This window comes from Rhipicephalus sanguineus, chromosome 1 (assembly GCF_013339695.2).
Source record: "Rhipicephalus sanguineus isolate Rsan-2018 chromosome 1, BIME_Rsan_1.4, whole genome shotgun sequence".
Classification (NCBI taxonomy): domain Eukaryota; kingdom Metazoa; phylum Arthropoda; class Arachnida; order Ixodida; family Ixodidae; genus Rhipicephalus; species Rhipicephalus sanguineus.
The window spans coordinates 58306746-58328121 of NC_051176.1; the positions used below are offsets into that span (position 1 = coordinate 58306746).

The following is a 21376-nucleotide window of genomic DNA, read 5'->3' on the forward strand; positions in this document are numbered from 1 at the left end:
TACAATGCCAGCCGCATTAGCTCCTACTTGTGACAAAGTGATGATGATGAGGGCATGCAGTTTTCCTTTATCTTATCAGTAGCTACAGAGCCTTTCAATGCTGACCCTGGTAGCAACAAACTTTATCTTGCTCTAGCAGCAGCATTAGCTCCTACAAGCACAAGGCAGTGATGATAAGCGATTCAGTTTCATTTATCAATGCGATGCAGTTTTCCCTTTATCTTATCAACAGGGACAAGCCTTTTCTTGCTCATGTTTACGGAGCTTCAATGAAATTTTGTCTTAACTCAGACGAAAACAGGTCGACTATGTATGCATACAAGGATTTCCCTTCCGAAAATCATAGGTGGACCCTTACCGTCACAATGAGCCCAAAATATGGGTGGGCATCGGTGACTTCACCAGATTCCGTTTTTTCTTCGCACACAAAAACATCCGTGTCTTTGGTCTATAGAGAAGAAAGAAAAAGACTGATGATAAAAAAAAGGGCATGCCAAGAAGAGTTTAAGCACGACAGCACTTTGAGCAACCAGATGAAATCCACTGGCTGAAACTGAAAACAGCCACATGCCAAAAGGGATGTAGAGTGTGTGTAGGTGAATCATTGCTCTTTCAAACCAGTATGTATCTAAAACAAACTAAAATACTGCGTTTAATTTTGAATGCGATCAGATACTAATGAAGTCTGAGAAAAACCCATTTCTACACACTGAGCGCTCTTATTAGCGAGGCAAAAGGAAGAATTGCACTGCACCCTCTCGACTGTTATATGAGCTCAACTATAAGCAGAGGAGAACAGGTAAAATAATGCTCACGTGCCCATAGACGTGCGCATATGGGCAGTCATCTCTTGGAAGCGGTAACTATGAGCAACATAACAAAGTGCAGCGTGTTTGTGAAAAAGCAAAACAAAAACAAAGAGAAATAATGAAGCAAAATAACAGCGATAAGATAAAGTTAGCAAAACATGAAACGACATGAAAATGGGTCCACATGAACTGACCATGGTCTTGTAAACAGTAGTGTGCCAGGTTTGCTTTACTCTTCGTGGTACTGTTGTCATATTTTCCCAATTCTTTTCAATGAAAGGTATTATCTCCTGAAAAAAAAAAAAAAGCATAACGATACATTATAAACAGGTTTGTCAACTGGATAAAAAGATTTAAATTTCTTTTACTGTCAGTGCTCACGATGTAAGAGATGAGAATGACAACAGGTAGAATTATACGGGGTCACATGAAGATAGTATACATAGATGTTCTGCCTTTGCCAGCCCTTCACCATTCTTGTGCAGGTGACCATTACAGATGAGCGCGAGGTTGTGCTCAGTATTGGCCACAGGATCCACTACCTCACTAAACAACCGACTAATGCCAACTTCAATAGTCAAATGTGTAAAGTGAGCTTTCCCATAAGGCAGATTTCCAAGCTATAAGCCAGCATCGTAAGCTTTTAACAGTGGTGCTCCGCATGATGTAACCACACGCTTTCTGTACTGTATGAATACGGAAACATCAAACGGCTGTAAAACACTATATTCAGGGACAACTTTTGTGCTGTGGAAGCTACAGAACCGAAACGCAATGCCTGCTAGCGCGCCAAGAAATAGTAGCTAACTTTACTAATAATTTTCTCACCTGCTTTGCTCAAATAAATACTGCTGTATTTATTAGGAGACTTAAACAGTAGGTAAAATGAAATTATTCACTTTACAAGAATGTCTTCCTTTTCTTTCCATTTCTTAGACAGCACCACATTTTCTGCACGCCTCTTTTCCAAAGCAAACACGGCGTCCCTGACATGTGTTGGAACACGTGTGGCCGCAAACTCGCCATTTAGTTCTCGAAGAAAAATGTACTCGTAATGTGACACTGAAACGTACACTAAACAATCGAAATGTCTCTCTCCCATTCACATCTTTCATGTACCTGTTTTTCTAAACATGTAAACACTGACTGAGAGCAGGCAAAAGTGAAACTGGAATTCAAATCAGCTGCCAGCTGCCAGGCTACTAGCGGAGTAACACGAATGTGCGGAAGCCCCGCCTCAGTAGCCTTTGCTCCCCGGCCACGATGAGCTGTCCCTGAGTACAGACGAGAAACATCTGGAACGTCAATGTGAACCATCTATTTCAGCGCTACCAGACTGGACAGGGATCGAAAGTCGGGGGTGACGACTGGCACCAGCTCACCCACTCTCGAGCTCTATCCAATCAGCACGCTCCGAAATGGGTGGCCGTCTAGTGGACTCACGGATAATAAAACCCCTGGCCCACCAAATGTCCATGCTTCATTTAAGAAATCAAAAACCCTGTGGAGGAGCTGAAAATGCAGAAACTTATGCCAGAGTGGTTACCCCAAGTTGAAATATTGCACAGCATGAAGGAATGCTTAGAACGCAATGTCAGCCATCAGAGTAAAAAATTTCACTACTACATTTAGGATTGCACACTTTTACTTAGCAGAGTGCTAATACTTGAACATTATATGAATTAAACAGTGAATGCCCGAATAAGTTCAATTTGCAAATCGATATCTACAATGTTTCGTATTTCAAAGTTGTGAAGTTTACGAACACCTTCTTTTAACCAAATATGCATGCAGAAAAGTGGCAAGAAAAAATGTGAGACTTGCCAGCCAACATGTGTAACTTTAATTCACCAGAGTGCAATGAGACGGTGGTTTCAGGCCTTGTGCACACCTTGATAAACAGAGGCACTTGCGAACTTCAGTGCTTGTTAGAAGCTAAAGTGGTTGCTTGGGCTTGTTAGAAGGAAATTGTGCAGATGTGCATGTCTGCCGGGATATGCTGCACTATCTTGAACCCAGAATTTACCACCAAGCACTGTCCAAGTAGAGCAGGGTTGGCCGCTCATACGCTCTGCACAGCAGTAAACTGCACTACACTGCGCAATGCCACAACACTATCATCGTTTATGCAAGAAATGGGCTGGGAGGTGTCTTAAAGGGGTAGTGACACAAAATTTCACGGCTGAGGTAGCCTGCGGGATCGATTCCCGTGAACATGCGTATATCATCTGCAAAATATCAACAGCGAATATAGCTTGGAAGGTATTTTAAATGAATTTTGAAGTTTGCATGAGCAATCGACACCCTCAGGCTATTGACACCCTCAAAAGTGACCGTTGGTGACCCCCTACTTCCCTCACGTGTCCACGCTACAACAAGTTATGATGACGTCTGTGGGAATCGAGCGCGCCCTCCCCTTTGGCACCTCGTTCCCCAGCTAGCGCTTGTGTTGGCCCCGCACGGCTCGAGCGCCGGGGACCGCTGTTAATTGGCAGCGCCAGGCCTCTTTGTCTGATGCGAGCCATGCGTCAGCTTCCCAGCGGGCGGGCACGCGTCCGGGCATGCCTCGACATGCTCACATGCTCACGCCACCAAGCTAGCTTACGTCACTGCGCGACGCCTGTCTTCATTGGCCGCCAGTGACAACCCCCTTCCCCCTTGAGCTCGCTTCTGTCTGGCGCTGGCCTGCGTTGGCTTGCCCGCGGGGGATGCTCTCAGGCTAGCACGAGAGGTTGACGCGCTGCTCTAGCAGGCGGCTTCTCGTTCGTGTGCTCGACTGCTGCCCTTTGTGTGATAGTCGTAGCGCCGCTGGCAAGCGTACTCGATCGGTCTTGCGGAGTTCCCTTTACGGCCTGCAACCCCGTGACTGTCGTACTGTGCTGCATCTTGGGTTAATAAACCCATGTTGTTTGTTGACATCCTGCCTCGAGTGCCTTTTCTGCGCCGTGCCGGAGTTGACGAACCCGGCCGTAGCGTCTTTGTTCGCTGCGGCAGTGGAGAACGTCGCGTCCCTTCACGGTCGCCTCGTAAGCTTTGTGCTAAACCTATCTTCACATAACTGGCGCCCAACTTGGTTTCGGCATGGCATCAGAGCAGTCCCTCTCGAGGCGCTCGTTCCTGCTCGATCCCGTGGCGACGGACTTGATCTCGTTCGATGCGGACGACGCCGGCAGCACGAGGTAAGCTCGCCTTAGCGGCCCTCGGCTTTCGGCCACCGGGAGAGATCCCGTCTTTGGGGCCTCCTATGGTGGTGACCGCTCGAATGTGGACTACAGTCCTAGCCTAGCCAGTTTCGGGTTTTCTCAGCTGTTCGAGACACACGCGGAGTGCGTGCTTTCGGGCCCCTCCAATGCGTCGTCTCCGCTCGCTGGCCTTCCTTTGTTAGCAGCGCAGCTGAGGGACCAAACCGCCGCACCGGAACGTCCCTTCCTAGGCCACATGGTGCTGGCGTTCACACGCTCGCTGGCCCGTCGTTGTCACGAGCGTAAAGGGTTGACAGTGTCGTCCGCGAGCCAGCTCGCATAGGCGACACCGTTGCCGCGTTTTCCGACGATCATTTTCCTCATGCGCGCCTTGGCGTCGCTTTCGGCAAATGTGAGCCACCGTGCTCCGTTGTCGATTCGTTTGCCTGTCGCATGAGGCATCATGCATCCGTCGGTGCGGAAACCCTTCTTCTCTGTGCCGTTTATGGGCCCCTTTGGGTATGGCGTGCATGGCGGAGAACAGGCGCACGACCCTACAACGGCGGCGCCTGCCTCAGAGCAATTAGTGCTGCACACAACTGCGGCATGGCCCCAAGCAAAACATATTGCCTTCCATCTCGCGAGCAGAACCGCTGTTTCGTGTGGCGCTTCGCGGTTGGTTGTGCGCTGGGAGAATCGCGCGCGCCGATAGCGCTTTGTGCATCTCCCTGGTCCTTCGCTGCCCGTGATTCTCGGTCGCGTCTTTCTCGCGCGCACGGGTATCGTGAATGACTTCCCAAGCGGTGGCTACAGGGTCGTCCCTTTCCGCGCCCTACAACCATTTGCAACCCTCGTAGTGGCTACCGCTGCCTTTAAGCACGGCACGCCACACGAGATTTCGCTCGCCGGAAGCTTGTCTGCTATGTCAATGGAGTGCCATTGGTGGAGGAAATGAACCCCATGGCGCTCGTCTGGCTTAAGCGCTTGCGCGAGCCCTCGGGCCACCTCGCGCGCTGGGCGTTGACTTTGCAGCGGTATAACTTCGTTGTGCGCTACCGGAAAGGGAGTCCAAACATTGTGGCTCACGCCTTGCCGCGTGCCCCCGTTTCGGTGTGACACTTGTGTTCGCCACTCCCGAGAGCAATTGAACCGAGTAGACTCCGGGGCCTCTGGCTCCAATGGGTCGAAAGGAGCGAACCCCGACGGCGAATTGACTTTTGAGTCGATCGCCTCGGGTGAGCACGTCACTTCAGCCGGTATCCTGTTAAGCAGAGAAGAGATACCAAAGGCACAGCAGTGCGATCCGTTTTGGGCTCCAAGAGCCGTGCTCCCAAGGAGCGGGCGCGTATTGACAGTCTGGTATTGCTGTCAGCGCCGTGTGCCGTTTACGCAGTCTGGTATTGCTGCGGGCACGTTGGATTCGCATCTGTTTGTCGCCGGCGGAGTTCTCCTGCGCTCCGCATCCCACCGGAAGAAGCTCCCAAGGAGTCTTTTAAGGTGGGGGTACCCCGCAGTCTAAATAAAGCCACCCTCGGCTAATTCCACGACTCGCGGTTGGCCGGACATACGAGTGTCCGTAAGACTTTCCAAAAGTTGTGCCGCTCTGCTACCTGGCCAGGCTTAAACGTGATGCTCTTCACTCCTTGTGTGACAATGCGTGCATTCTCGTGCGGGCAAGACCCCCGGGCTCATGCAGCCGCCCTCAAACCCTTTCGTTGCCCGCAGCAGCGACTTGGGAGGGGGGGAGACGGTCACACAACCGCAGGAAAACCGTAAGGCTGGCCCCAAGTCACGCCACCGGTAGAACCTGTGGAAACGCACTTCAGCAACCTTTCTCCCACTAACAGGTAGCTGGACTTTATTCCATACCTTGACAGTGAATGGAGATAACCGCTAAGGTGCGGCGGCACACGTCTGGAAATGGTAGAAGGCCCTCTTGGCCGAAAATACCCTCTGGTGTGTTGTCCAAGCCATAACCTGGCAAGCGCCCCCTTTTGTTGGGCAGCACTGTCAGGCAGGCACCCCTTTTTGGCAAGCCGGCTATGCCGGGGGCACTACTGTCCACTCCTGCGTCGCCCAGTCGTCTCCCTGCGCCTGGCTCTACCGTGCCACCAGCCTGTTCCTGACCAGCTGGCCTGCCGTTCCCCGGTCCTCCCAGCTGTGGCCTGATTCCTGCCTTCTGGCCTGCAGCCACCACCTCCATCCTGCCTGGCCCACCTGACAGCTTCGGCAGCCGCCCTCGGCGGCTGGTCCGCCCACTCAAGCTTTGGCCCAGGCCCGAGCGTGGTCGCTCCGGCTTCCGTTCCTGGCTGCCTGCTGTTCCTGCCTGCCGTTCCTGTGTGGCCCCCGTCCCAGCGACTTTCGGCGGTTGGCTGTCGCACACAACTGGCAGCCACGCCTCGTACGTTCCCGGCTGCCAACTTCTCCAGTCCGGTGAACTTCAAGCGGGCTGGCTGCCCGCCCTTGTGCAGTCTTGCCCCCGTTCCTCCTGGGCTGCGGACTTTCTCTCCGCAGTGGGCTCTCCCCGGTGGTGGAACTTGTGCTGAAACTTTCGGTGGAACTTTTGTGTGGCCATGGCCGACCTATGGGCTTGTACCTTTGGGAAGACAACACCCCCCTGTTGGACTTTGCCCCGTTGGCCAGCCTCCTTGCGGCTGAGCTGACCTTGCCACTTGGCCTCGGACAGCCTCTTTCACAGGCTGGCCTCGGTCTTTAGGAGGGGGGAATGTAGGAATCGAGCGCACCCTCCCCTTTGGCACCTCGTTCCCCAGCTAGCGCTTGTGTTGGCCCCGCGCGGCTCGAGCGCCGGGGACCGCCGTTAATCGGCAGCGCCAGGCCTCTTTGTCTGGTGCGAGCCATGCGCCGGCTTCCCGGCGGGCGGGCACGCGTCCGGGCATGCCTCGACATGCTCACGCCACCAAGCTAGCTTACGTCACTGCGCGACGCCTGTCTTCACTGGCCGCCAGTGACAACCCCCTTCCCCCTTGAGCTCGCTTCTGTCTGGCGCTGGCCTGCGTTGGCTTGCCCGCGGGGGATGCTCTCAGGCTAGCACGAGAGGTTGACGCGCTGCTCTAGCAGGCGGCGTCTCGTTCGTGTGCTCGACTGCTGCCCTTTGTGTGATAGTCGTAGCGCCGCTGGCAAGCGTACTCGATCGGTCTTGCGGAGTTCCCTTTACGGCCTGCAAGCCCGTGACTGTCGTACTGTGCTGCATCTTGGGTTAATAAACACGTGTTGTTTGTTGACATCCTGCCTCGAGTGCCTTTTCTGCGCCGTGCCGGAGTCGACGAACCCGGCCGTAGCGTCTTTGTTCGCTGCGGCAGTGGAGAACGTCGCGTCCCTTCACGGTCGCCTCGTAGGGTAAGCTTTGTGCTAAACCTAGTATCTCCACACGTCATAGCCGCCACTTTTTTTTTGCCATGTTCGCTCCAGGTTCGCTGACAGGATCAAGCGCTGCTCCCGATAGGTGGTGATAGTTGCACCCGGTGGCTTGTCGCTTTTGAAACCGAAACTGACACTGGCCGGTAATGAGGAGCCTGTAATTAATTATCTGTTGCACGCTGCAGCGAACGATGTGCCGTGTTATGACTAACAGGCCCCAAGCAACACATTGCAGCAAAAAAATGTGAAGCCAAAATTTTTGTGTCAGTACCCCTTAAAGATCTACAAAATTGAAGTTCTTCCAGTAAATAAGGTAAAGGACAAGCTAGCGCTCCTCAAGCTCACCTTGTCTTTTGAGAATAATGACCGACTTCCTCCTTCAGCACGGTTCTTCTGTATTAGGTTGGCAATAGCTGTCACACACATCTGGCTAAAATCTGAAATGACACGAAAGGTGAGTGCCATGAAAAATCACCAAAACCATACTGTTTGACAAACTGAAATAAAAGGGGGAGGGGGAAGGCGCGGGCTAATTTTATTGAGGCCCATTCTTCACTGCTTGCATACCACCAGGCCAGCCAAAGTGGCTGTACATATACGGTTGGACCACTAAATAACGGACACAGTCATAACAAACTATCAGATATAATTAATCACTTTTGCATTAAAAGTTGCATCACAGGACAAGCTTCACTGTGCCAAGAGCACGTCGAGCAATTTTTTTTGTGTGGAAGTCTATTTATTTATTGTTCATAAATGCTACCTTTCATTAATGAATTGCAGTCACTGCCAGAAGATAACAAAAAGGTTGCTCAGGGCCTTCCGGATCCTTTTTTTTTTTTAGTAAGTTCATCAGTGGATAGATAATATCCATCCAAGGCTGGGATTTAGTCTTTTGGTCAGGCTGTTCCTTCAGAATGTAGCAACAATGCCTGATCTACACAAAAGTAAACCAATCTGAGTCATTTCTTTGACATACTGACTAGATTGAAGATCCCTCCTCAAAATTTTATCATGATGACATATTTAGGTGAACTTGTCAAAGATTGTCAGCATTCAAAATATGGCCAAGATTTAGTTGGCAAGAGCATTTGCCATTATGAAAAAAAAAACATATATGGCACGTTTTTTTTCATCAGAAGCATAAATAAGGGTGGTCTTGATACAAAAAAATACATATATGTAAAGATTACAATACAGAACAAAATATGACCACTCCCCAACTCGGTTTGTATTCGCAATGCCCACGAACTATAGGTGGCGCGCCGTGCGATTCAACATGGCGCCCGGAGGAGGGTCAACCCGTTTGTTAGCATAGGAACAGATAGGACGTGCGGACGTACGGCCCGTGCCACTTTCACCGGATGAAGTCATGAGCTGTACTGAATTGGATATGAGAACAAAATACTTTCCCAAACCATGGAAAGTGCTAAGTACTCGCCACCTAATTATTTGCTGCGGTGTGAAAGGTTATATTTCCGCTCAGTTCCCGTGCATCAACGATGCTGCGCGAAATCCTGTGCGTGCTACATAAAACTGCATGAACTAGAACTGACGTATGAGCCGACCGGCACTCCGAGGTAGTACGTACCGAGCCTCACTTACGGATTGGCCGCAGTATAGTACGCCGCCAGCGAGTAGTGCCATCGCTGCTGCACGGGACCGCACGTTTAACGTGGTGATGGTTTGCAAACATATTACGCCGTCGTCATTACTTGCGCAGTCAGGAACGCGGAGTTACGTCTTCAACGGAACACAAGCATTTAACATCCAATTCAGTAGCACTTGTGTCACAGCCATGCTGAGACTCTAGCCGTGTGCAACTCACTTCACTCGCATGTTGCAGGTTCAATCAGTACGATCGAAACATGAATATTGAAAAGAATGCACACGTATGCTTTTCGCAACGTTGAATAATTCGACGATGCAAAACATTCGTGGAATAACAATGCCGTTCGGAAGCTGCCGGTGAAGTACAGGAGAAGTTGGCCGAGAGGCGGGGATTGTGGCCGTGCACTCTAACCATTTCGCTTCGCTGGTCGAGCTCGAGTGTGTTGGCGGCAAGCGGCACTCCATAATATCTACAATAATTGTGCTACATGCAATGCACACGAAGAACTATGCTTTTATTTTGATCGCGCTCAAGGATATTATACATTAAATACAATCAAAGTGACTTACGAGCGTGAAAGAACATTACCGCACGAGAGGACGTGAAGTGCAACTCGCCCCTCATGAGTTAGCAGCTGATCGTTCATCGTCGCTGTCACTCTCGGTGCTTTCACAGCCTTCTACGTCCAGTGAAAAGTCCTCGTCGTCAAGATGGTTTCTTTCGACATCACTGCTGAAAGCAATCTGAAGAATATCCTCCGCCGAACGACTTCGACCACTCCGCGTCACCATGTTTACAAGTAGAGAGACGTTTAAGCACGGACGCGCGAAGAACATATTTTGCTCTCAAACTGGTCAACAAGCAAATCTCGCAGTGTGCTGCCACCTATCAACAAACGTACAAAAACAAGCGGCGCAGCGCTGGTTATGAAACCAACACACTGGTGAAGGACGGCATTGAAAGCGTTCGCTCCACGAAAGGCGTGGAGCAGACGCGTCTTCGAATTATTGAAACGTCGCTCGCACGATTCATAACAGCGCTTTCCTGACAAAACATAGAGACCCTATTTTATTGTATCACCGACTTGAGAAGTTATTGAAGAGCACATCGCAAGCCCGCGCGACCTCCATACGTACAATGTTACGGGATTCATGCACTACAAGAAACACTGACGAATGCTATGTGCAAGTAAAGCAGGGTGAGCTTCAACTGAAAATGTCAGACGATAACATTTAGCTAACCTACGTGGCTACAGAAAGCCTCGCGAAGCTGATAGTATGTGTACGCTGTGGGCTAGCATTGAAAGCGCGAGTTGCCACATATTTTCATGAAAACTTCGCGTCTCGCAAGAACGAACCAGATTTCTCGTGTCACGGAGGGCCCGGTTTGTTCACTGATGCAGGGAACATGCAAAGTCCTAGTGTTCGTTTCTTGCCAACGTGTTAACACTGAGGCTAGCACAGCCGAACAAGGGAGCGACTACGTAGTGCTGCCATTTTGTCGTCTACTAACCCTCCTCGAGAGGACGCTCCTGAATTCCGTTTGGCGGCACGACAGTCTATGGGCATTGCGAATAGTTTCTCACTTTCTTCTTGCTTTTTTATTTCAGGCATCTAAGCTAAAAAATGAAAAATTGCAATTTCATCATCTGTCTTATCATGCACTGGGGGCACAAGCAAACGAGATATACTACTATGTAATGTTATAAAGGTGGTCATTCGTTCTGATTGCACTGCATTGTATAGGCAACAAAACATCAGAAAACCACCACAAAGGTTTACATACGAAAAATATTGGCAAGGTTAAAGGGCCCTGAAACACCTTTTGAGTATACCAAGAAGCATTATCAATTTGTAGAAAAGACATCTGTGAACATGAGAGCCAAATATTGCACTGCATGATGCAGCAAATTCACTAGTATTTGGTGTCAGAAACAGCCAAAGATTGCACATGTCCTTTCAGTTAAGATGTTGTCAACAGCTACATAACAAGCAAGCCTAACAGGTATTGGCTGATCTCTTGATCTCAAGAACGATTTTAGTAATACTGACACTGATAATTTCGAGTGAAATGAATGAAAAAATATATGCTCGCAGTCTCAAAAGGATGAAGTTGTATCTCAGTGTTCATACTGAAATATTGGCAGTGCAAACTAACGGGACACAGAAGGGGAACACAAACAAGCGCCTATACCTGTATGAACCTATACCAACTTGCCTGCCTTTCAACACTTGTATCTCAGTGTTCTTCTGGCCTCAATAAGACGGCTGCCTGCTTAATGTTTTGCTTTCTCCTAAACTCATACGAGGCAGTACCCGGAAAACTACATGCATACTCTTTCAAACACTACTACTACATGCCTGAGTCAGTCACTTGTCTCATACTGAGCGTGCTACCACAGTACTTGTCAGTGCATACTGTAGTCTCGCAAACCATACGTACGCTTGCCAGCACATGCTCTCTTCTAAATTCGTAACGAGCTGCACAACACGGTAGACACTGCTTTGTACTGATCTAATTGAAAGCATTTCAGCATTTCGTTATCTGAATTTAGCTACTATCGATCGGTGCAGCTGGTGCACAACAAAGTTGGTCCGCAGCACATGCTCACATAGCTTGGCCAGAGTGGAGTGCACGAGAGCAAGCATGCATTCCAGCCTTGTTGTGCACATGGCAACCACTATGCTAAAGCCAACGCTCTTGGCCATTTCCTTTAGTTTGGAAACTACAGCGCATGAAGTGACCCATCTGCGCTTCATGCTGCACAGTGGCGTTCGATGCATTGTTTACACAGCACTCTATGCCACAAGTGGACACAGAAAGGGGCCACTTTTTCGCGCGCATTTCTAGGGTAGCTTTCAAACTGACAAAATATTTAAGAACATTGGCTAAAGCTATGTGCTCCATCCAAAGCTTAAGCTAAGTACTGCAACTGCCACGGGATGCCGTCGTGGGGTGCCACCCCGTGCTACAACGAGCCCTCCCACCTGCTGACAACTACACGTTTTGATTAAGCCCAGACTTTAATGTAATCAATGACTTGTAGTCAATTAGGTATTTTTTGATTGATTACATTTTTTCTACTTGGTAATGGTCACTGTAATTCAATTAGTATTTTCTCTGCAATCAATTTCATGTAACCGTTACCTTATTCGCAAGACAAGCCTGTAAGGAGATGCCACTTTTGGCACTTCTATTAGGCGCGAGCAAGAGTATCATGCCCACAGCCATGGAACGTGGCAGCCTGATGGATATGCATGTTTCATCAGGAAAACCTGAGTACACTGTATTTGTTTCTCTATCTAAAGAGCAAGTCATGCAGACTGTATTGCCGGTTATCTTGCAGTGGTTTCACTTTTAGGTATTCATTCAATGGCTCCTAACCTTTCTTCTAAAAATTCACCATTCCCACCTCGTTGTTTGCAACGTTACTGAAAGTTTGTTGTGTCACAGTTGGATTGCACACAGCTTACCCACAGTACATGCAACTCTTGATGCGCTCCTGCACATTTTACGAGAAAGCTACAAGGTGCTATGTAACTGCAACTGCACTTTTGTTGCTTTTTTTATGAGTGCCTCATTTATATGGTTGAGGTTTATTCCTACTTTAAAGAGCTGCATGTAACAGTTAAGAAACACTGCTCTTCGGGAGGAGGCTCTTGGTTCTTGGTATAACATGTGGCACTGCCAAATTGTGGGATTTTTCCGAGTGTGAGAATTTGTTTGGATCAAGGTGATGTCATACACAACTTTTGTGGTGACTATGCAAAAAAAAAAATGCTCGACACATAAAATTGTAAGGAATGTAATATAAGAGTAATCAGTTATTTTTTAGTAATTCATCAGTTACATTCATGAGGCAGTGATTGGTACTTATAATCAGTTACATTTTTTACCAGCAACATTTTTTCTGTAGCATGTCTGGACAAGACTATGTGGCCGTGGTACCTCCAAGCGCATGGCGATGTCAGGGAGCCCAAGTAGCCCGAGCATGCCTAGAGAGTTTCACACGTGCATGTACCACAAGCAGAAGAGAACAAATACAAGAAAAAGGTAGTATGGAAGAAAATGCCCAAGACCATGACGCGCAACTATGTAGCTCTTGGGTAGGCCCTTGCCACCTTGCAATCTCTCCGTGCGTAGCTTTCAGCACACTATTGGGGACAACAAGAGTGAAAGTCATGTGAACTGCAATAATCGTCAAGAGCTCTACTTATACAGTTAAACCTCAATATAACGTAATTCTTTATATCACAAAGTATTTCAGTTTTTCGAACTTCAAGTCCATAGAACACTATGTATTTTCAACCTTATTATAACGAAGCCTGTTTTTTTGCAATTTCAATATAACGTAAGTTTCACTGCTACCACAGAGGGAATCCAGGACAATAAATTTAAACTTAAGCTGGCCCCAGTGCTCATATGGTTGGCCGGCACGCGCTTTTGCGAACGCATCTTGCAAACTACGTGCCGCACAACCGAGAGCGTGCCCTTGTCCGCCACATCAGCTGGGCCTCCAGAGAAGTTGAAGGAGGAGGAGAGGTTGAGGAAATAGCGTCTTTTCCTTTCACATGTAAAGTGTTGTCGACACCACATTGGTTGCACTAAATCATATAAATAAATACAATTTGGCCTCTGCATTGCCTCATTTTTGATAAGACAACTAGGGAACATCACGCCTCCAGCGCTTCACCAACCCACCTAAATAAACGCTTTCATGTTGCTACCTCATAAGAATATGCTTAGGGATCCTCTGCAACTTTTTTCTGTAATTTCGCTTCGAAGTATTTGAAAAATATTCGAGAAGTATTCGAAATATATTCGATGCCATTCGCACTCAAACTTTAATATTCGAATTTGCTTTGCACCCACAATATTGCAATTCGCACAGCTCCAGTTAAAAGCTCTATCATTATAAGTGGGTACAATTGTACAAGGCAGTCAAACAGTGTGGCTGACCAACAACAGACCAGTGTGGCTGACCTCTGTCTTCTTCATGCTGCAAGGTACTGCTGTATTCTTGGCACATTCATGCACGAACACCTCATCAGGTGCGGCGTAAAGGAGGGAGACCCCACACCCCATTCTCTGAAAATTTAGCCTGCCCCCTGTCACACCCCCTGGCATGCCAGTCAGCTGACTCTACCTCTAGTTCTTGCAAGGGCACACCTGCCCCCCTGGAAGACCTCTGTCACCGTAACTGCCCCTCAACCCCCTTGTCCCCTCATCAGGGGCGAAAATCCTGGTGCCACCCCTCCACCCCGTAACAATATTTAGTGCAGTGCCTTATATTATTACCTTAAATTGGCTGCCTAATTTTCGTTAAAATTTATTGGATGTTTCAAAGGTTGACTATATACAGCAGTGTTGTCCCTATGAAGATGATTCAAGACCCCCTTTATATGCCATTTCCCATCAACTTCAATCACTCACAGCATGACACATGTTTCAATCAGTGTTTGCAATCACAAACGAAAATGTATACTGAACTGAAACTAAAAATCAACAACAGGCATTGCAAGGCCTCTTTGAGGTAGCTGTTGCACAACCACTTTTCATATTTCTCCAACTGCCCAGCAAAGGGAGGATCAACCAAGAGCAAGACACGCTGCCATCCACGATCAAATTGCTGAGCTTTGAAGTTCTTTTCAAGTCACTTACTTGACTGCTTTTTGGAGAAGGCCTCGCTACCAGCTGAACTGCACAGCTTGCACGAAAAAGTGTAGTTGGTCATAAAGGGAACACATTTTCTGAAAAAAAGAAAGAAAAAAGTGCTCATGAAAGCCATGCGTAACAAAGGCAATGCAGCTACGTGCTGGCAGTTGCCAAAATTTTTTTTTAACATTAACTGTGCTCTAGACCAAATTTATGGTAGAGATTACAATGTCACCGATGCCACACTGCAGCCCCATTGACGGCTACTCTCTTGTTGGTGGAGATGAGCTTACCACGAAAAAGCACAGCTGCCAACTGCAGCAAAGGTTCTTTAGCAGAGACTAAAACTTGGCACTCCTGCATCATCTCCCTATACTAGAGGAAACGTCGCTGCGAACAGGAAAAGCAGGTAATTTCAACAGCTCATACCCTCCGACATAGTGGATAGTACAGAAAATCAGACTTGTGACAAAAAGAAAGATGTTCTGCCAATTGAATTTTATTTGAAGTATCAAAGTTGTATATAATGCAGGAAACAGAAAATTACGACACTATGATATGGTTGGCAAACCAGCAAGGAAATGCAGCAAGAACGAAATAACTGGAGGGTAACGTCAGACATGCCAAAAAATAAAAAAAGACGATATTACCATATACAACTTTTTTTTTTCTTTCTAGACCACTCTCACAACGTTACAATCTGTTCCTTTTCCTTGTTGCAGTCTTTTCTTTTTTTAGGTTTGTTCTGTTTTTAATCTTTGTCTAGCTTTGCAATTGTTAATGCATGTTTTTTTAGTCTGTGACCTCATTCTGTTGGTTATTTTGTTTTCACTACACTTTCTTGATGACTGCCCAAACAACAGTGTCGTACACTTAGTGTTCTCTGCCTTATATACAGTCAAACCCCTTTATAAGAAACACGCACCACGAAGCAGTTCTTGTCCCTTATATGAGGTGACTCTTATAAGCAGGGTACCCCACTCTCATTTTCTGATCAACCCCTATTACTATGTGGGCACAATGGTTTTGACATGCACCTAAACCAATTTCACAGGCGTTTTCACATTTCACCCTCACAGAAATGTGCCTGCCATGGCCTGAAATCTAACACGTGTGATTAGCAACACAATGACATAACCATAAAGCCAACATGGCAAGTCGCATCCAAAGATCCTATGTAAATGCTTCGAAATATAAAAGTAAAATTCAAAGAAGACAGAAGAAAAGCATGAAATGCAGTCATGGTTGCTTGCAAAGCCATAAACCTAGCCCTCTCTAAGAACCTAGAAGGCACCGAGACTGTCCTGTGTCTTTCGATTGTGTTACGTGTCCTTCGCGCTTACAAAAACTATGGGTCTAAGAACCTGCTGTTTAAAACTTGGCCACCAGCTGTCACTTTGGCTTAGTTCCGAGATGAACTCTAATCAATTGTAAAAAAGTACCCTTGTTCAATTTCGTATTTTAGCGCAAAATAATGGGAAAAGTAAAGCGAGAAGTTTCTTGTGTAATATAGGCACCCCTGCATGACCGTTGAGTAGACTTTTTTCATGTCATAATATGTAAAGAGTGGAATGACAGTGATCGTAGCCAAATAGAAGAAATGAGGGATCCACAATGAAATTGCGTTTCCCGTTCAAAGACTCCCAGCAGCGGCAGATGTGGAAATCAATTTACTGTAGGCTCAGACACTGAGAGAGGCAAACATACTCAAAAGCACAGTCAAAGTTACATCTATATGACACGGACTGTAGATGCTGGAAATGAAAGTACAAGCACATGCATTACTTAGCCCTAAATGTTTGCGTTTCAATCAGTGAGTACTGTACATGCCATGGTTGCGGAACAAAGAATGCCCTTCCCTGGTTAGCGGTGAAAATTTACACAGGTAAGCGCAATGTATGGTGCCATCTAGCGATAAATGCAACATAACTGCAACAAAATTACCGATTAATTGCCAATAAGTAGACAGGATGAGCGTGCTCCTCCTGTCTGCTTTACATTTTCGTGTCACTGTCTTTTGTTGAACTTCAGTACAGCCACAGAACCATAGAAACTCGCCTAATATTCAGTACCGCCATGTAATACTCTGTCTGCACTTTCCTTTTACAACAAAAATTCACCAAAATGATGCAATTTACTTGCGAGGCAAAATGATTTCTAAGTACAGTCGAAACTCGATTTAACAAAGTAATGAACACATTCTAATTATTTCGTTAAATTGAGAAAGAAATTTTTGGCCCTTCAAAATCTAATATTGTAAACATAGCGACACCCAAACGCTACCGTGGCAATGTTTTCCCAGCAAACCACACATGCACGTCTTAAAAGTCTGCAAGGGCGGCCCAGGCAAAGGGGACACCAATTCCGGGCGATGCAGGCCAGGTAGACAGTCACGTGAAGCTATGACAGGCTACCAATATATGATTATATGATGACATGGAGAACGAATACAGTGATTGTGCGAGCAGGCCAAGTGAAAAATGTGCGAGATGATCAGTTCTATCTGTTGCATAAACCATGAAATAATCAAAGCAATCACCACCGCCACAAGCACCATCCAGCACCTAAGAACACTACCGACTGCAGAATCCATTGTTCCATGCATGGGCTCAGCATCGTCAGAGTAAAGCTAGAGCCGTAACTAGGGCGGCTAGATGTTTTAACGCGATAGCGTTAAAGTGCACACTTCAAAAACTCATCACGGTCAAAATTACAAGGAAATCGCAGCTTTTTTCACTCAGTTACTTCAGAAAAAACTTTGTTAAATTTGGTTTGGTCGCCAAATTAGTTCGCTTAATCGGGATGATGACAACATTGAAACCTGTGGGCATTTTCCAGGGAATGGAAATTTCTTTGTTAGATTGGGAACTTCGTAAAATCAGGTTTTGTTAGATCGAGTTTTCACTGTAGTGGGAACCAAACAATACTATCATAAACAAACACCTCAGGTACAGATCAGGCTGATCGCATAACCACGAAGTGACAGTCGTTTGTCAAATACGAGTGCCACACAGTGCAATTTCAATTGTGATTGAATTTCTTTAATCGCGATTGGCTTGCTTGTGCACGATGCAAAAGGGAACCAATTGCAATCGAGAGATTCTATCATGACTGGGGTTCAATCGCAATCGAAAGTACTCGTGTGACACCCTTAGAAAGAAGAAGTACATCTCGTGATATGATTATCTATGAGTGCAGAGCATTTTTTCAAGTGCTACTAGTCTTTACGCCACTTGATATTTTGCGATCCCAAAAGCACAGACCTCGCATATTGCTGCAACCACCGCACTGGTTTGAACAATGCAAAATCCTTTCTATGGCATGCTCAAAACTCAAAATGGCACCTAAATTTAAATGATCTCAATGAACCTAGGGTGTGACAACCAAATTTAATGTGCTTAACATGTGCAGTGCCTAATTTTATTAATTACAGAGTTAATGCACTGTGATGGCTTCGTGGCTACGGCAATGCACCACTAACCACAAGGTCACAGGATCATGCCTCAGCCACAGCAGCTGCATTTCGATGGGGGCAATATGCAAAAATGCCCGTGTACATTAAAGAACCCCAGGTGGTCAAAATTAATCTAGAGTGCCCCACTATGATGTAACACGTATCTTAGATTGCGAAGACAACAGTGCAATGTCAAATGCTTTTCAACACGCGTCAGAAAGCACATACAAGCATTTGTTATCATGCAAGAGGCCTGAAAAACACACTTTTCTAAGAATATAAGTGCCATACTTGCACACATAAACAAGTAGTAGCTAGCTTACGACATGATGCACCATCCACATAATGTGTGGTTCAGCTAGTTTTTACCAAGCAATCACTTCACCTGGCAGCCAATATCAAGCAAGTTTTAAATGTGGTCTCATTAACAGAGTTTAAAGGGGTACTGACATGAAAATTTTCAGTTGTTTTCTTATGTCAAATGAAAGGCCAAGCCCTCAAGGGCCTATGAAATGTATTGCTATCGATTACAGTATGTTTTTAAAAGCTAGCTTCAGTTCCAACTATACCCTGACGTCACAACACGTTATGAGCTTCTCGTCACGTGCTCGCGCAAGATATCGTGACGTTTCCACGGCCGCTCCACACCGTGGCTCCATTGGTGATGCACAAGCGGCCATTTTGAATGTTCTGGTGGCGCACAAGCGGCCATTTTTGAAGTTTTGGTACCTGGCATCATCCCAACTAGCCAGACTGCTGCATAAAGTCACCAGAATTAGAACTGTAGCTTGACATCACGCTAGTGTCGATGTCGGTAGGTGCACCATGGGAACATATCTTATTAGCATTTGCCGAGTTTTACACTTGCTCAGAGTCGTCTCTGTATGCAAGAGATTTGTATGGCAGTGTAAACTCACCTTCAAAAAATGGTGTCAGTACCCCTTTAACAACAACAACAAAAAAACTGAATGGACTTTACCGACATACCAGCCATAGAGTTTCCTACAATACTTACTAGAGGGAACTCTGGCGCTGCAATCGTTCAGAACCCATGGGAATGATGGGTAGTAGATGGATTTGCCTAATCTTCGTGCTTGCGGCTTCAAACGTACTTGTGGCTTTGTTTATTGTTCTTTTAGAGTTTGTTTAGGATAAAAAAATGTGTCATTGTCAAATTCGTGAGCCGATTTGAATTGGTGAGCCTAAAAAGATCAACGTGGTGAAGTGGGACTGCTGATCGTTTGCTGAACTTTGTCTTGCAACAAAGCAGCTGCAAGCCACACAGAGCCAAACAGAGCCGAAAGAATGAAGCTTAGACAAATCCACGTACTACACATCATTCTCATGCTGGTTGAAGTGCAATGCGTTGCAGCTCCCATAGACACTAGCGCCAGAGTTCCCTCTAGTGTATTATTAGGAATTTCTATGGTACCAGCAACTTCCGATTCACACTGCATAATGAGTAAAGCACGAAAGACTATCGCTAGTTGTCACCTCTGTAGAATACAAAACACACCCTGGACTTATCTTCTTCAAGGCTAGAACTGCCAGAGTTCTAGCCTTGAAGAAGACAAGCCCACTTGTCGGAATGTCGGCTCGAGCACCCACCCCGTTTACGGATTTTTTCATCGCAAGCTTCCATGTTCCCCTTCCTGCTGTTTTTTGTTTAACATGCTGTTTTTTGTTTAACTCTGTTTAACATGAGAAATGCCTGAAGCTAGGCGAAGTTGCGTACAGGCATAACCATGCAATGAAAACAGTGCAGCATTAAAAATATTTTTATAGGGCTGGTCAAACATAAAACGAATATCTTACCCAAGCGGTAATGATAAACATGTGTCATGAAAGTACTTGGAGCACGAACCACACTGGAGTTCGATGATGTTCATGTTGCGCCCTTTTCCACTGAAAGATACAAAATAGAACAGGTCACCAAGGACTGATAATCGCAGCTTTCTCAAGAATCTATGCACGCCCGTTGCTAACGATAGACAACAAGTGCACAACACTCAAATGCAGTTTTGCGAGAATACGCACAAAGCAAGCTCAAAACCTTACGTGAAAGCGACGCGGTAGTCACACGGGAGCACATTAAACAGGGACCGAAGCAGATGGAATTTTTCGGTCGCAAATGGCTCATTTGCGCAAGCTGCGGAAAGAAGCCTATCACGGCCGAGAAATTCGATCTTGATCGGGATTCTACTGCAATCGAAAACGGCTGAGTGAAAACTGGCTAGTTGATCTGGATCAGACATTGACGCCTACACGAGAGCACTCGACTTTCGTAACCGGCTGTAAACGAGAATAGTACAACACCGCTCAACTAGCCGGTTCCACAAACACACTTTCACCAGAGAGAACTTGACCATTTCCACTTGACGTTACCAATAGCACTGTTGATCCGAGCTTCTTGAAGTGTCGGATGCCACTTTGGAACCATCAGCGCCTTCCAGGATGTTAGTTGCTGTCTGCGCAGACGGTGGCTGATCACTGCTTGTGGTCTCGGACGAGGCGGGATCTTCAAGATTGGACTCTTCCTCCATCGGAATGTCCCTGGTGCAGTTGTCACTCTCCTTCGCCACCTTGTCGGCATCCGACTCAATGCTGCTCGCTTCATCGACTATTTCGTCGCCTTTCATCGTGCCTTGGGAATTGTCATCCGTGTCCGCGCCTTCAGACCTCTTGCTCGCTGACAACTCCGAGCCCTGTGTTTCGGCGCCAAGGTTAGTCGACAAAGTCTGCTCAGCTGACTCGGTACTCATTCTAGACAGACCTACGAAGTTGAAGGTTGCTCGCTCAGATGCCTTCCCACTGGCCAGGCTCGGGATTATCAGAGCGCGCGCTAAATCACAGCACGCCGCCGAGCGGGTGGCCGATGCCGCCGACAGCAGTCCCCTTTGACGCCATTTTCGACGCTCACAGCTAGTGGCTCCCCCTCACTAAACGAAGTGCCATTGCAAGCGGTGCTTTAAATTTAGCAAACATGACTGAATCATCACACGCGTACATGTGTGGTACCTCTTTATGGCGTGTTTTCGTCTCTTTAAATGGCTTTCAGCGCGTGCCTCACCTTCGAGATTTGTTTTTTACAAGTAGTCGCTCGAGGGTGGATTTGTACACGTCTTTGTGATCTTTACTGGGGCATTCTGAGAATTGACGGTTCCTAGGAGAAAAATTTAGTGTCGTAGACAAATTGAGAAACGGCAGCAATATGTTTAATCTACTAGATTGGTTTAAAACTGCGTTCTTCACCTTTACAGTTTCGGTTTTGCTTGAACGTACTCTC

At 46.8% G+C, this 21376-nt stretch overlaps 1 protein-coding gene across 3 annotated transcripts in view; it reads right to left on the minus strand.

Annotated features, from left to right (window-relative positions):
* The window catches only part of LOC119391727 (set1/Ash2 histone methyltransferase complex subunit ASH2), a 94893-nt gene extending 73881 nt beyond the window's left edge, over nt 1–21012 (minus strand). For 2 of the 3 annotated variants that reach the window (XM_049414413.1, XM_037659384.2), the window contains exons 1-6: nt 20476–21012; nt 19906–19995; nt 14643–14731; nt 7715–7806; nt 1004–1099; nt 359–448 (exon numbers count right to left, since the gene is read on the minus strand). In XM_049414413.1, coding sequence (XP_049270370.1) covers nt 359–448; nt 1004–1099; nt 7715–7806; nt 14643–14731; nt 19906–19995; nt 20476–20852 — 834 coding nt within the window. In that variant the 5' untranslated portion in view covers nt 20853–21012. The remainder of the gene's footprint in view (nt 1–358; nt 449–1003; nt 1100–7714; nt 7807–14642; nt 14732–19905; nt 19996–20475) is intronic. The other variant, XM_049414414.1, reaches the window with a different exon arrangement.
* Between the last annotated feature and the right edge of the window lie 364 nt (nt 21013–21376).